At 38.2% G+C, this 15,472-nt stretch overlaps 1 protein-coding gene across 4 annotated transcripts in view; it reads left to right on the top strand.

Annotated features, from left to right (window-relative positions):
• The window catches only part of LOC114204463 (adenylate cyclase type 10-like), a 54,501-nt gene that overhangs the window by 2,810 nt on the left and 36,219 nt on the right, over positions 1-15,472 (top strand). For all 4 annotated transcript variants that reach the window (XM_088024004.1, XM_088024005.1, XM_088024003.1 and 1 more), the window contains exons 3-9: positions 1,528-1,566; positions 2,500-2,643; positions 13,012-13,217; positions 13,505-13,595; positions 13,688-13,776; positions 14,382-14,573; positions 15,253-15,374. In XM_088024004.1, coding sequence (XP_087880130.1) covers positions 1,528-1,566; positions 2,500-2,643; positions 13,012-13,217; positions 13,505-13,595; positions 13,688-13,776; positions 14,382-14,573; positions 15,253-15,374 — 883 coding nt within the window. The remainder of the gene's footprint in view (positions 1-1,527; positions 1,567-2,499; positions 2,644-13,011; positions 13,218-13,504; positions 13,596-13,687; positions 13,777-14,381; positions 14,574-15,252; positions 15,375-15,472) is intronic.

The raw sequence follows: 15,472 nt of genomic DNA, 5'->3' as shown, positions 1-15,472 counted from the left end.
TATAAAGGGAAACTTAAAAGGTTCTGGCAAGGGGGTGATGTGGTCCGATTTACATTTTTGAAAGCTCATTTTAACCACCTTAAGGCAATTGGATTATAGGGAGCTGATGGAGGGCAGGTGGTAAGAATAGAAGCTAGAAGAGGCAGTTGTAGCAGCTGTGGAGAGATGATGCTGATTTGGTCTAGGGTAGTGGTTCTCAACCTTGGCAGCACATTAAATAACCACTCGGGGAGCTTTTAAAAATCCTGATGTCTAGACTTTACCTCAGACCAATTAAATCAGAATACCTTGGGGTTAGCCAAGAAATAAAGATTTTTTAAAGTTTCCCAGGCTATTCCAGTGTTGAAGCCAAGGTGGAAACCATTGGTCTAGAGATAAGGCAGTGGAGCCATAAGGAGATGAATTGATTTGAAATGTGTTTTGCAGGTTCAACAGACAAGATTTGCTGGTATATTGATATCAGTGGGAAGTAGTGAGAAAAGCGACTCTCAAGGATTTTTTGGCTTTCATAATTGAATTGATGGTGGTGTCACTTACCGAGATGGGCAAGACTGGGCTTTGAGAAAGAAAATCAAGGGTTCTGTTTTGAATATACTGAGTTGTCAATAAGTCATTCAAATGGAGAATGAAGTCAGTAGCTATGATTGAGCCTGAAGCTCAGAGAATAGATCTCTGTTAGAGACAAAAAGTGAGTTGATGGCATAAAGATGTTACTTAAAGTTAGGAACTGATTGAGTCCACATGAGGAGAGTGTAAATAAAGAGCCTAAGACTGAGGCTTGAGGGACTCCAGGACAGATTATGATTAGAGAGAAAGAATTTAAAAAAGAGACTATAAAGCAGCCAGTTAGGTGGGATATTGTGGTGTTCCTGAAGCCAAAGGAGAAGTAGCGTCTCTGGGGAAGGAAGGCTGGGGCTGGCTGAGTTGAAAAGTATAAAGTACAATGCTGTGAGAAAATACTGAATTTAGCAAGGTGAATGCTGTTGATGATCTTGATAAATTTTAGTGAAATGATGGAGTTGGGAGTCAGATGCGAGAAAGCGGAGAAGAGAATGGTAGAGAAAATGTTTAAGAGTGAACAGGATATGAGGAACAAATTGTATATGGCCAACTCTTTTGAGAATTTTTTTGATGGGGATGTAGCAGAAAAATGGAGCTCATAGCAAGGGAAGGTAGAGTGTTGTGTTTTGTTTTCGTTTTTTAAGATATACATGGAAATGATCCAGTGGAGAGGAGATAAGGGAGGGAGTGAAGCTCTTGAAAGGGTGGGAGGGGCTAGGATCCAGAGCCCAATGGGGTGACTTTGAAGAGAATAGGAGTATTTCTTTCATTTTCAAGAAGATGGATATAGATAGATACACTTGGGGAGAAGCTAAGAGAAAGAAAAGAGTCCCTTGGAGAGAACAAATAGGCTAGAGAAGATAGGAGGAAAAACTTAGTAGGCCATTCTGATCGTATATAATTCTGCCATGATATAGTATATCTGATTTTGATGCATTTTCCTCTCTCTCCTTTACTTGATTTCAGATGTGCTGTGTTTTGGAGGAGATATCCTAAATATCACAGGTATTTTTCAGTTTTTCTGAATATTTAAAGGACTGTAAGTGAGGAAGACTTCATTTAGGTGGAATTTGGCATATTTGTGTATTCAGCATTGTTTGTTATTTAATATGTACTTGGCCCTGGGGAAACAAAGAAGAAGACACAGTCATTGACTCAAAAGTTCTCTCAGTCTAATAGAAAAACCTTGCCCATATTAAGTTCCCAGGTGCTTTACATTTTGCTTAATTAAATGACAAAAATAAGTGCCTATAAAGCACTTATTTGCATGAGAAAACTAATGAGAAACTTAGTCCTTAAGAGCAGAAGCTATGTGTAAGATAGGAGTCAAAATCTCCTATTTGGAGAACTCTCAGGACCATTAATAGCTATATGCTACAGAGTTGGCCTCTTTTTTAAATTTAAACTTAATTAAGCCACCCTTGAAATTAGATTTGAACATGAACCTACATTTTATGAATCTCTTAGCTAGTACCCCTCCCATTCTGTTAGTATACTGGTGGAGGGAAGATTATCAAAAATATTTTTTTTTTAAGATTTTATTTATTTATTTGACAGAGAGACAGCGAGAGAGGAAACACAAGCAGTGGGAGAGGGAGAAGCAGGCCTCCCACTAAGCAGGGAGCCTGAAGTGGGGCTCAATCCCAGGACCCTGGGATCATGACCTGAGCCGAAGGCAGACGCTTAATGACTGAGCCACCCAGGCGCCCTATCAAAAATACTCTTAAACTAAAGGAACATTTCAGCTTCTGCCTTGTCTTGTTTTTTATGATGAGTGGTTTTGAGGCTCTAAGGCAGTATTTTAACCAAGCATAATGTACAGGGCCAAGGAACCTTGCCTGACACCTTGCATGATATCTTCTGCATTATTGGGAGCTTTACCCAGATCAGGTGAATCCAGATATTTGATCCCTGTCAACCTGTCTTGTGTGTCTGCAGGGAATGTGCTTCTGGCACTCTGGACAGTTAAACAGAATCAACTCAGTGACATCATTACCCTGGTGGCAAAATGCAGTCTAGAGATACAGGAGAAATTTGGAATCTACCATACCAGAGAAGGCCAGGACCTGCAACTAAAGATAGGTAATAGCTACTAAAAGAGTGATCAATTAAAAAAAAAAAAAGCACTATAAAAAATTCAAAATATAAATGACAACCTGAAAAAAAAATATCTGCAACTTATATACATAAAGGGTGAATATTAGAAATAGAACACCTAGAAATCAACAAAAGACTAACTTTTTAAGAGAAAGATGGGAAAGGACACGAATAAATAGTACATAGACAAATACATCTCTTTTAACATGTGAAAAGATGTTTAATTTCATAATAAGAAAAATGCCAATTGAAAGTACATTGAGATTATTTCTCACCTATAGATACCAAAAATTCATATACTGACCACACTGTTGATGAGGCAGTGAGGAATAAACACTCATATACACCGCTGATGGGAGTCAACAGCGGTACAACTTCTATGAAGAATAATTTTGGTAATCTCTATTGAGATTCCAAATGCATTTATTCTTCAATCTAGCAATCCCACTCCCAAATATTTATCCTATAGGTATACCTGAGTGTGTATGAAATATTATAGGTACGAGATTATTGATTGCAATATGGTTTGTAATAAAACGATCTATAGGAGACTGGTTAAATAAACAATATGTCTACTCAATGAGATTTTATGCAACTTTAAAAAAAGATATTCTGATATAGCAATATTTTCAAAATATAGTTGAGAAAAAGTAAGATGCAAAGCACTGTGGTATGCTACCTTTTATATAAAGACAAAAAAGAATTTTTCTTGTTTGTTCATATTTGTAGAAACACTGGAAAGATATAAGAAATGAATAAAAGTTACCTATTGGAGGAAAAACAGTGTTATATTAGTTTCAGGTGTACAATACAGTGATTCAACAATCTCATACATCACCCGGTGCTTACCACAAGTGCCCTCCTTAAATCCCCATCACCTATTTAACCCATCCCCCCACCCCCTCCCCTCTGGTAACCATCAGTTTGTTCTCTATAGTTAAGAGTCTGTTTCTTGGTTTGCCTCATTCTTTCTTTTTTTCCCCTTTGCTCATTTGTTTCTTAAATTCCACATATGAGTGAAATCATATGGTATTTGTCTTTCTCTGACTTATTTCCCATAACATCGTACTCTTAGCTCCATCCATATTATTGCAAATGTCAAGATTTCATTTTTTATGACTGAATAATATTCCATTGTGACACACACACACACACATCTTCTTTATCCATCTTTTCATAAGATGCTCTACATCACTCATCTTCAAGGAAATGCAAATTAAAACTACAATTAGATATCACCTCACACCTGTCAGAATGGCTAAAATCAAAAACACAAGAAAACAAGTGTTGGGGAGGATGTAGAGAAAGAGGAACCCTCTTGCACCGTTGGTGGGAATGAATGCAAACTAGTTCAGCCATTGTGGAAAACAGTGTTGAGTTTCCCCAAAAAGTTTAAAAGAGAACTACCCTATAATCCAGTAATCACACTACTGGGTATTTACACAAAAAAATACAAAAACATTAGCTCAGAGGGATCATGCACCCCTATGTTTATAGCATTATTTACAGTAGCCAAATTATGGAAGCAGCCCAAGGGGCCATCGATAAGTGAATGGGTAGTATAGACTTTTTAACAATATTTGTTCCTCCAATCCATGAGCATGGAATGCCTTTCCATTTCTTTATGTCATCTTCAATTTCTTTCATGAGTGTTTTATAGTTTTCAGAGTACAAGTCTTTCACCTCTTTCATTAAGTTTATTCCTAGCTGTCTTATTATTTTTGGTGCAATTGTAAATGGGACTGTTTTCCTAATTTCTCTTCATTATTGGTGTATAGAAATACAACAGATTTCTGCACATTGATTTTGTGTCCTGCAAATTTACTGAATTCATTTGTCAGTTCTTGCAGTTTTTTGGTGGAGTGTTTGGGTTTTCTACATATAGTATGTCATCTGCAAATAGAGTTTTACTTCTTCTATTTACTTCTTCCTTACCAGTTTGGATGCATTTTATTCTTTTTTGTTGTCTGATTGCTATGGCTAGACTCCCAGTACTACATTGAATGCAAGTGTTTAGAGTGAACATCCCTGTTTTATTCTTGACCTTAAGGAAAAACCTCTGTTTTTCTCCATTAAGGATGATGTTAACTGTGGGGTTTTTATATATGGCCTTCATTATGTTGAGGTATGTTCCCTCTAAGCCTACCTTGTTGAAAGCTTTTATCATGAAGGGATATTGTACTCTGTCAGATGCTTTTTCTTCGTCTGTTGAAATGATCATATGGTTTTTATCCTTTCTCTTATTGATGTGATGTAACATGTTGATTTGTGAATATCGGACCACGCTTGCATCTTGGGAATAAATCCCCCTTGATCGTGGTGAATGATTTTTTTAATGTATTGTTGGATTCAGTTTGCCAGTATTTCGTTGAGGATTTTTGCATCTATGTTCTTCAGAGATATTGGCCTGTAGTTCTCTTTTTTTGTGGTGTCTTTATCTGGTTTTGGTATCAGGGTAATGCTGACCTCATAGAATGAATTTGGAAGTTTTTCTTCTATGTTTTGGAATAAATAATATGAGGAGAATAGGTATTAACTCTTCTTTAAATGTTTGGTAGAATTTGCCTGTGAAGCCGTCTGGTCCTGGACTTGTTTTTTGGTTGGGAATTTTTGATTACTGATTCAATCTCCTTACTGGTAATTGGTCTATTCAAATCTTCTATTTCTTCCTGCTTCAGCTTTGGTAGGTTGTATGTTTCTAGGAATTTATCCATTTATTCTAGACTTTCCAATTTGTTGGCATTTAGTTTTCGTTATATTCTCTTATAATTGTTGTATTTCTGTGGTGTTAGTTTTTATTTCTCCTCTTTCATTCATTTGTGATTTCATTTATTTGAGTGCTCTTTCTTTTTTTAATGAGTCTAGCTAGAGATTTATCAATTTTGTTGATCTTTTCAAAGAACCATCTCCTGGTTTTATTGATCTGTTCTACTTGCTTTTTAGTTTCTATATCATTTATTTCTGCTCTAATCTTCATTATTTCCTTCCTTCTGCTGGTTTTGGTTTTTGTTTGTTCTTTTTCTGGCTCCCTTAGGTGTAAGTTTAGGTTGTTTATTTGAGATTTTTCTTGCTTCTTGAGGTAAGTCTGTATTGCCATAAACTTCCCTCTTAGAACTGCTTTTGCTGCATCCCAAAGATTTTGGACTGTTGTGTTTTCATATTCATTTGTTTCTGTGTACTTTTTGATTTCTTCTCTGATTTCTTGGTTGACCTATTCATTGTTTAGTAGCATATTGTTTAACCTCCATGTTTTTGTGGTCTTTCCGGATTTTTTCTTGTGGTTAATTTGTAGTTACATAGTGTTGTCGTTAAAAAAGGTACATGGTATGATTTCAGTGTTCTTGAATTTGTTGAGGCCTGTTTTGTGGCCTAATATGTGATCCGTTATGAAGAATATTCCATGTGCACTTGAAGAGAATGTGTATTTTGCTGTTTTAGGATGGAATGTTCTGAATATATCTGTTAAGTCCATCTAGTCCTGTGTGTCATTCAAAACCATTGTTTCCTTGTTGATTTTCTATTTAGATGACCTATCCGTTGATGTAAGTGGGGTGTGAAGTCCCCTACTATTGTATTATTATCAATTAGTTCCTTTCTGTTTCTTACTAATTGTTTTATGATTTGGGTCCTCCCATGCATAAATACTTAAATTGTTGTATCTTGTTGGATTGTTCCTTTCTTATTATATAGTATCCTTTTGTCTCTTGTTATAGTCTTTGTTTTAAAGTCTATTTTGTCTGATATAAATATTGCTACTCCAGCTTTCTTTTGTCATCCATTTACATGATAAATATTTCTCCGTCCTCTCACTTTCAATCTGCAGATAATCTTTGGTCTAAAATGAATCTTTTGTAGGCAGCATATAGATTGGTCTTGTTTTTTTATCCACTCCGTTACCCTATGCCTTTTAATTGGAGCATTTATTTCATTTGCATTCTAAGTAATTATTGATAGATGTGTTTTTATTGTCATTTTGTTATTTGTTTTTGTAGTTTTTCTCTGACCCTTTCTTGTCTTTCTCTCTTTCATGGTTTGCTGGTTTTCCTTGGTGATATACTTGGATTCCTTTCTCTTTATTCTTTGCATATCTATTAGTGGTTTTTGATTTATGGTTACCATTAGGTTTGTACATAACATCTTCTGCATATAGCAGTCTATATTAAGTTGATGGTCACTTAAGTTTGAACCCATTCTTTACTCCTCTTCCTTCCACGTTTTAGGTATATGGTGTCATATTTTCATCCTTTTTCTGTGTGTGAATCCTTTGACTTTTTTACAGAAATACTTACTTTTACTGCTTTTGTGTTTCCTCCTTATCATACACTCACTTATGGTCTTTCCTTTCCACGCAAAGAGTCCACTTAGTATTTCTTGTAAGGCTCACTTAATTGGTCATGAACTCCTTTAGTTTTTGTTTGAGAAACTTCTTATCTCTCCTATTCTGAATGATAGCCTTGCTGGAAGGGTATTCTTGGCTGTAGATTTTTCCCTTTCAGCACTTTGAATATATCATACCATTCTCTTCTGGCTTGCAAAGTTTCTGCTAAAAACCGCTGATAGCCGTATGGGGTTTCTCTTATATGTAATTGTCTTTTCTCTTGCTGCTTTAAACATTTTTTTCTTGGGGGTGCCTGGGTGGCGTAGTTGGTTGGGCGTCCAACTCTTGGTTTTGGCTCAGTTCATGATCTCAGGGTCATGAGATTGAGCCCCATGTAGGGCTCTGTGCTGCATGCAAAGTCTGCTTAAGTTTCTCTCTCCCTCTGCCCCTCCCCCCCAAAATCTCTCTCAAATAAATAAATCTTTAAAAAAAATTTTATCACTCTTTTTTGCCATTTTGATTACTATGTGTCTTAGTGTAGACCTCCTTTGGTTAATTTTGTTGGAGGATCTCTTTGCCTCCTGGATCTGGATATGTGTTTCCCAGATTAGGGAAGTTTTCAGCTGTTGTTTCTTCAAATAAATTTTCCTCCCTTTTCTCTCTCTCCTTCTGGAACCCCTATAATGTGAATGTTATTACACCTGAAGGCATCACTGAGTTCCCTTAAGTCTATTCTCAGTTTGCATAATTCTTTCTTCTCTTATTTGTTTAGCTTGATTACTTTCCATTACTCTGTCTTATAGTTCATTAATTTGTTCCACTCCTTCTTCCCCCTGCTGTTGATTCTATCAAGTTTATTTTTAATTTCATTTATTGTGTTTTTCATCTCTGGTTCTTTTTTATGTTTTCTATCTCTCTCTTAAAGGTCTCACTGATGTCCTCCACTCTTTTCTTGAGTAAATATCTTTATGATCATTACTTTAAATTTGCTGTCTTTAATTTGCTTGCTTTAAAATTGCCCTGAATGAAGGGCAAAAGTTGACTCTACCTATTCATTTATATTTTGAGGAGCAGCCTGAAGAATTATATTCTGAATTATATGGCATCTCTTCTGTCCTCTTAAATTTGCTATCAGCCATGTTACTTATCTCCATTTTACTTAGGTCTCTTGCTGTGGTTTTGTCCTGTTTTTTTATTTGTGATACATTCTTCTGTCCCCTCATTCTGCCTAACTCTCTCTGTCTGTTCCTGTGTGTTTAGGAAAGTCAGCTACATTTCTTGCTCTTGAAAGTAGTGGGCAGGATGTGTACTTTTAACCTAGTGGCACTGGTCCTCCTCCACAGGGCATGTGTAGCTGCTGCAGAGGCCGAAGGAGCTGGGCACTCTGGACAGCATGCAAGGGCAGGGGTGTGTAATTTTAACAAAGTGTGTGCATCCTCTATGGGAGGTCAGGAGATACAGTGTTGGCAAGGATTGCTTGGGCCTTATGGGGGAGGGGATCCACAGCACCAGGACTGAGGCAGTTCTGGCTGGAGGGGGCAGGGCACAGTATAAGCAAGTTAGGGAGCAAGTGCCGGCACTGCACTCGTTCCCACAGGTAGCAGCTGTATGTTTATGATGAGGGGCAAGGAAGGAAAATGGCACCTGTCAGCTCCTTTGTTCCTGGAGAAGTCCCTCAGTGAACTCTGAGATTAGTAACTGGCTCTCCTTCCTATAAGCCACAGATGCCTTTCAAACTTTGGCTTCCAAGCTGTATCTCTGCACGCTATTTTCTGTGCTGTCTTTTTAAGGGCAGGGGCTCAGCTTCCTGTCACTGGCTAAACTCTCTCAGAGCCAAGCCCACTGTTTTTTAGAGTTCCAGGCTTTAAGTCCCACTGGTAATAAGCACTAATGAAATTCAGCCCCTGTGATTTTCAAAGCCAAATGCTATAGGGATTTCTCTTCTCCTTGTAGGCTCCCCAGTGTGCTTCTTGCCCTTCTTGTCCATGGCTCCCACCCTCCAGCAGTCACACCCACGGGGTTTAGATTCCCACTGAGTCCTCACCATTCCTGCCCTCTTCGATGTGGCCTCTTCTCTACATTTAGGCTTGGAGTTTGGCCAATCTTTGGGTCTTTTTTTGGGTTGTTTGCTCTGATCCAAGTGTTATCTAGTTGTGTCTGGGACAAGGGGATTTTAGGATCCTCTTACTGTACCATCTTCCCCGGAAATCAGAATCAAGAATTTTTATGTATATTCTTTATATAGCCTGATTTTTGAACTATGTTATTGTATTACATAATCAAAAATGTAATACAATACAATAAAGATTTAAAAGCACACAGAGGCAAAAATTGCATCAATGACAGAGTCAGGATTAGAGGGGAAGCTCTATATACAAAACTCCTTCACAGAAGTCCAGAAACATCAGGAGGTTTCTGAATGAAGAGCAAAAGTTGACTCTACCTATTCATTTATATTTTGAGGAGCAGCCTGAAGAATTATATTCTGAATTACATGGCATCTCTTCTGTCCTAGCATTTTTTTCTTGTTTTGCTTTTTGTTTTATTGATGGATAATTCGTAATTGATACTGTACATATTTGTATACTTTTGAAACCATCACCACAATTAAGATAATGTACATACCCATCACTCACTAAAGTTTCCTTGTACCCTTTTATAACCCCCCTCCTACCATTCCCCTCCCTATCCTCAAGAAATCTCTGATCTCCTTTCTGTTATTAGAGATTATTTTGCATTTTTAAAGAATGTTGTAGCATGTATCAATAGTTCACTCCTTTTTATTGCTAAGTAGTATTCTTTTATATGGATGTAGCACAATTTGTTTATCCATTCACTTTTTTTTTTAGGAAGTTCTTTAAATGTTTTTATTGTTATGTTAATCACCATACATTACATCATTAGTTTGTGATGTAGTGTTCCATGATTCATTGTTTGTGCATAACACCCAGTGCTCCATGCAGAACGTGTATCCATTCACTTTTTGATGGACAGTTGGGTTGTCGATTTTTGGCTATTACAAATAAAGCTACTGTGAACATCTATGTATAATTCTTCAAAGAGACATGTTTATTTCTCTTGGGTAAATACCTAGAAGTGAAAAGTCTAGATCATATGGTAGATATATGTCTAACATTTTATGGAATCGCTTGTCTTTTTCCCAAAGTGGTTATACCATTTTACATTCTCCCCAGCAATGTGTGAGAGTTCCAATTTGTCCATGTCCTTGTTAACACTTATTACTGTCTGTTTGAAGAACTTCTTTTAACATTTCTCATAGTGTGGGTTTGCTAGATATGTGTTAGTTCAGTTCTTGTATGTCTGAAAAAATCTTTATTTCACCTCTGATTTTTGAAAGATATTTTCACTGGGTATGGAATTCTAGGTTGACGGGGGATTTTCTCTCTTACGTTAAAGTTGTTTTCTAAGCAACTAAAGTCACAGGACATTAGGTACAGTAGATGGATTAACAGGTGGTGAATTTACCATAATTTACCATAATTCCCAGAACAATGAAGAAACTAGAAAAAACACACAAAGTAACAATTTTCAAGATACTGGACATCAGGTAATAAAGGACAGTGATACCTGAGAGATAGGAAACAAACAAGGTGAACCCTCTGATACCCTAGCTTACTGCATGGAAGAGTTTCCAGGACTTCTAGCTTGCAGCATTTCCAACAAGAAATCTGCTTTCAGGGGCGCCTGGGTGGCTCAGTTGGTTAAGTGACTACCTTCGGCTCAGGTCATGATCCTGGAGTCCCGGGATCGAGTCCCACATCGGGCTCCCTGCTCAGCGGGGGGCCTGCTTCTCCCCCTGACCCTCCCCCCTCTCATGTACTCTCTCTCACTCTCTCAAATAAATAAATAAATCTTTAAAAAAAAATCTGCTTTCATCTTTATCTTTGTATATAATGTCTTCCTTCTGCTGCCCCCCCCCCCACCCTGGCTGCACTTACGGTTTTTTTCTTTATCACTGGTTTTGGGTAATCTGATTATGATGTCCCTCAATATAGTTTTTTTTCACTTTTCTTGTACTTGCAGCTCATTGAGGTTCTGGATCTATAGGGTTTGGGGCTTTATCAAATTTAGAAAATGTTCTGCTGTTATTTTTCCAAATAATTTTTTCTCTTTTCCTCCTCCTCTGTCCAATTACACACATATTAGGCTGCTTGAAATTGTCCTACAAGTCATTGATATTGTGTTCATTGTTTCTTTTTTTCTTCCTGTTTTCATTTTGGATAGTTTCTATTGCTGTGTTTTCAACTGTACAGACCTTTTCTTTTGCAGTGTCTCTACTTATTCAGTCATTTTTCTAGGTTCCTGAATATAGTTATAACTTATAATGTTTTCTTATTTACTAATTCTGTCATCTGTGTTATTCTGGGTTGGGCTTGATTGATTGATTTTTCTCCTCATTGTGGATCATATTTTCCTTTTTCTTTGCATTCCTGGTTATTTTGGGTGGGTTCCAGACATTGTGAATTTAACCTTGTTTGATGCTGGGTTTTTTTTATACTTCTATAAATATTCTTGAGCATACTTCTGGAATGTGGTTAGCTTGATTTTTTTTCAGGTTTTGCTTTTAAACTTTGTTGGGTGGGACTAGAGCAGTGTTTAGTCCAGGGCTGGTTTTCCCCCATTCCTGAGGCAAACCCCTTCTGAGTACTGTACCTAATGTCCTGTGACTTACTAAGTTTGACACTCTGGCTGGTGGAAACAGGAACTATTGCCAGCCCTGCGTGATACTGGGGGTTGTTCCTTCTAAACTCTTCAGGTGGCTCTTTCCCTGGTTTCAGGTAGTTTCCTCACATTGATGTACTTGTTAGTACTCAGTACTCAGCTAAAGACTTGTAGGGGACCTGGTACAAATCTCTGGAATTCTCTCTCTGTACAATTCTCTCCAGTACTCACAGTGCCCTGTGAACTCTAGCCACCTTGGCCTCCTCAGATCTTAGCTCTGCTTCCTCAACTTGAGGAGTCCTCTGGGCTATATCTGGGCTTCCCCTCCCTGAGAAGTCCTGGAAACTCTTCCATGCAGTAAACTAGGGTATCAGAGGGTTCACCTTGTTTGTTTCCTATCTCTCAGGTATCATTGTCCTTTATTACCTGATGTCCGGTATCTTGAAAACTGTTACTTTGTGTGTTTTTTCTAGTTTCTTCATTGTTTTAGGAATTATGGTAAATTCACCACCTGTTAATCCATCTTGGCCAAAAGCATATATCTCTGCGATTCTTTTAAAACCAATTTCCCTTTGTTTTTAGCTTAGATTGGGTAACTTAGCTAAAGGCAGGCTTAACTTGGATATAGTTCTTTTTCCTCTGGCAAGCAAACCGGTTTTTTAGCCATATTAGCAGTGAGAAATGCCTCAGGGTAAGAAAAACAGGAGATAGAATAAAAGTGTATGGCAAAGCCCAAGTCTGGTAAAATACTGATTGGTATTTTATCTGGTAAAATCACTTAGCCTTGATTATATGTTGAGGAGGTGGTATAGTCACTGTAGCAACAGTTTCTGAGCATAACCATTCGGTCTCTGCCATCACGACCTAGCTGTTTATTAGAAGAACAATTTTTTTTTTTAAATGAGGATTTTTTTTTAAGATTTTATTTATTTATTTGAGAGAGAGAGAATGAGAGACAGCACGAGAGGGAAGAGGGTCACAGGGAGAAGCAGACCCCCCCGCCGAGCGGGGAGCCCGATGTGGGACTCGGTCCCGGGACTCCAGGATCATGACCTGAGCTGAAGGCAGTCGCTTAACCAACTGAGCCACCCAGGTGCCCCTAGAAGAACAATTTAAAGAGAGGAATCTTGGAGGCCTAGGATCTCTTGCCTCTTCCTCCATACAACCCAGGCTTGTTTGAATGTCTCTGGATATGCTTAAGACAGAAGGAAATCTGAGGCAAAGTAATATTTTTGAAGGTACGCTTACCTAATATTTTTGCAATAACAAGACTGGCATGATACATAGAGCAATGTGCATAGTTTTCTAATTGAGTTTGGCTATTCACCGCTGGTCTCCTTTTTTCTGGATAGGTCTATCTGCAGGTTGGATTTCCCAAGTTATTGTTGGAGATGAGCAGCGACAGTACCTCTTGGTGATTGGACAGGATGTGGATGATGTCCAGGTAGCTCAGCGTTTGGCTCAGGCAAATGAGATTGTCTTGTCCTGGAACTGCTGGAAGCTCTGTGAGCAGTATATGTTTGAAGTGGAAATCATGAGGGAGGATGAAGCTGTGAAGGTAGGAGGCTGGTCCCATCCATTGCACATCCTGAAAAGGCCTTTCTACTACACAGGGCAGTCCTCTGGTGCTGGTCACATACGGCTTGACCAAACCAACAACCATTAGAACTCTATTTTGGAGGGAGGTGGGGGATATCCTCCCAGGAAGTTAGATGAGGCAGAAAAATAAGACTGGAAAGATACACTGATCAACAAGGGAAATGGCATCCTCAGCCCCTCTGTTAAGGGACCAACAGTAATCCAGTCGGTGGGTGGGCGCCCAGTTGAGCAGTTTCCTTTCTGTAGTTAAGAGATATGCGGATCACTGACCCATTTGATTTTGATGAGCATTTTGACAAGTGCCTTGATTACCTGCCACATTACCGGACAAGTGCTGGTAAGTTACTTGGTCCTTTCTCCCCAAGCCCAAAATTTCAAAGATAAATTTTCCACATGGCTGGAGACATTTTGTTTTTTTCCTTTTCTCAGATACTCTAAGAACCGCCCTGGAGTTGGATCCAGACTCTGCACTTGAACAAACCCTGCGGAAGCATATTATGAAAAACCTCTTGAAGAAGGTTATTTCCTAGTTCTTGAGTCATCGTGTAGACTGTGTGTGTGTGTTTATGTTGACAGGTGTACATTTATATGTGATGACCTTTTCATACTGATCCAGTTCATCTCCTGCTCTCCGTTGTAATGCTGACAGGTTTCCCCATCTTTACCAGTTCCTGTGATGACATGTCTTAACTTCAGATTTCTCAGTTCTAGCAAGTGGAAGACATATTTGTTTTTCAGTTTGTCCCTCAAGAAGCTAGTACATTGTAAACAGGGTAGAGAGTATATGCTTGGTAAATATGTGTTGATTGTGTATATATGAATCTGTATGAATCCCTTAGTAATGATATAATGACTAGTAGAATGGACATACCAAATTAACTCAAAGAGAAAACATAAAAGTGTGGCAAATCTCATCAGTGAATTAGGTTTAAAGTCAAATAGTTTTAATTCCAAGTGTACTGGTTTGTATATCTTCTATACTTCTCAAACCTGAATTTTAAGTTTTTTGTCTGACATCTGTAAGTTATTTTCTCATACTCACCATGGAATATAGAATTCAAATGCTTAAACATGATACTGAGAGTTGAAGAGACAGGCAAGATAACTCACTGTGTCTTTGTAGATTGATGAAGGGCAGCCTATGGAGTATATATCTGAATTCCGTACTGTGACTATGGTTTTGGTCAGCCTAGAGTTCCACAAGACAGCATGGATGTTGCATTTGTGTCATCTTATCCAGGAGGCTGCCCTGTACATCTCTACAGTCATAGAGAAAGGGGGTGGCCAGCTAAGCCGGATCTTTATGTTTGAGAAAGTAAGTACAAGGAAACTTGACCCATCAGCATTAAAGATGAGTGAGGAATAATAGTCTTGTTCCCCACATAACACCTGTGTTAGTCAAATTCCCTGCTGTTTATTTTGTGACAAGCTATAGGACATCAAAGGTTCAACTAATAATTGTTAAGGAATGGGATGTTCTAGTTAATTTCATTTTCAGGGTAACTGAAGATTATCTCCATGTCCTTTTTCATTCAATTCTTGTTGAAAAATCTTTGTCAGAGCAAAAGCATATTTTTCTGGTTCTATTAGTAAAGTGAGTGTAATCAGATAATTCTGATAATTGAGGAGCTTGAAAAAGAGCAGTATCATAATACATGACATTGTAGGTGAATAAAAATGTGAGTAGATAGCTCAAGGCATATACTAGAAATGGAATTTTTGAAAAGTTCTTAACATCAGTTTTTCTTGTGTTTTAAATTTCAGTTCTTTGAAGAGTTAGTTAAATCAAGATTTTATTTCTTCTTTTTTTTTTTTAATCTCCATGTTGATGTGGCCCAGAGTGTCCATTTCATGAATCTTGTAGAACTCAACATTCCTAACAGAAAACCAGTGGGTAAAAGTTCTGGCTTCATTCAGGGGAGTTGGTCCAGTTGAGGCAAGCGTATTCTTTCCCCAGGTAAACTTCTCTTTTCCTTCTTTGTCATCTGTCCCAGGGCTGCATGTTCCTCTGTGTTTTTGGCCTTCCCGGGGATAAGAAGCCAGATGAGTGTGCACATGCCCTGGAGAGCTCCTTCAGCATCTTCAGCTTCTGCTGGGAGAATCTTGCTGAGACCAAGTGAGGAGGAAAGTGGGGCAGAGAGGAGCTTCTCAGGCCCCGGGGGCTCTTCAGGCTGGGTAGGAGGCAGTAACAAGTAGCTGGGGTTGAGAGTGTCC

The sequence above is a fragment of the Eumetopias jubatus genome, unplaced genomic scaffold (genome assembly GCF_037043125.1).
Source record: "Eumetopias jubatus isolate StellerSeaLion01/CBP00866 unplaced genomic scaffold, mEumJub1_p1.0 scaffold_6, whole genome shotgun sequence".
In the NCBI taxonomy this organism is placed as follows: Eukaryota; Metazoa; Chordata; class Mammalia; order Carnivora; family Otariidae; genus Eumetopias; species Eumetopias jubatus.
This window is presented reverse-complemented; position numbering and strand designations above follow the sequence as displayed.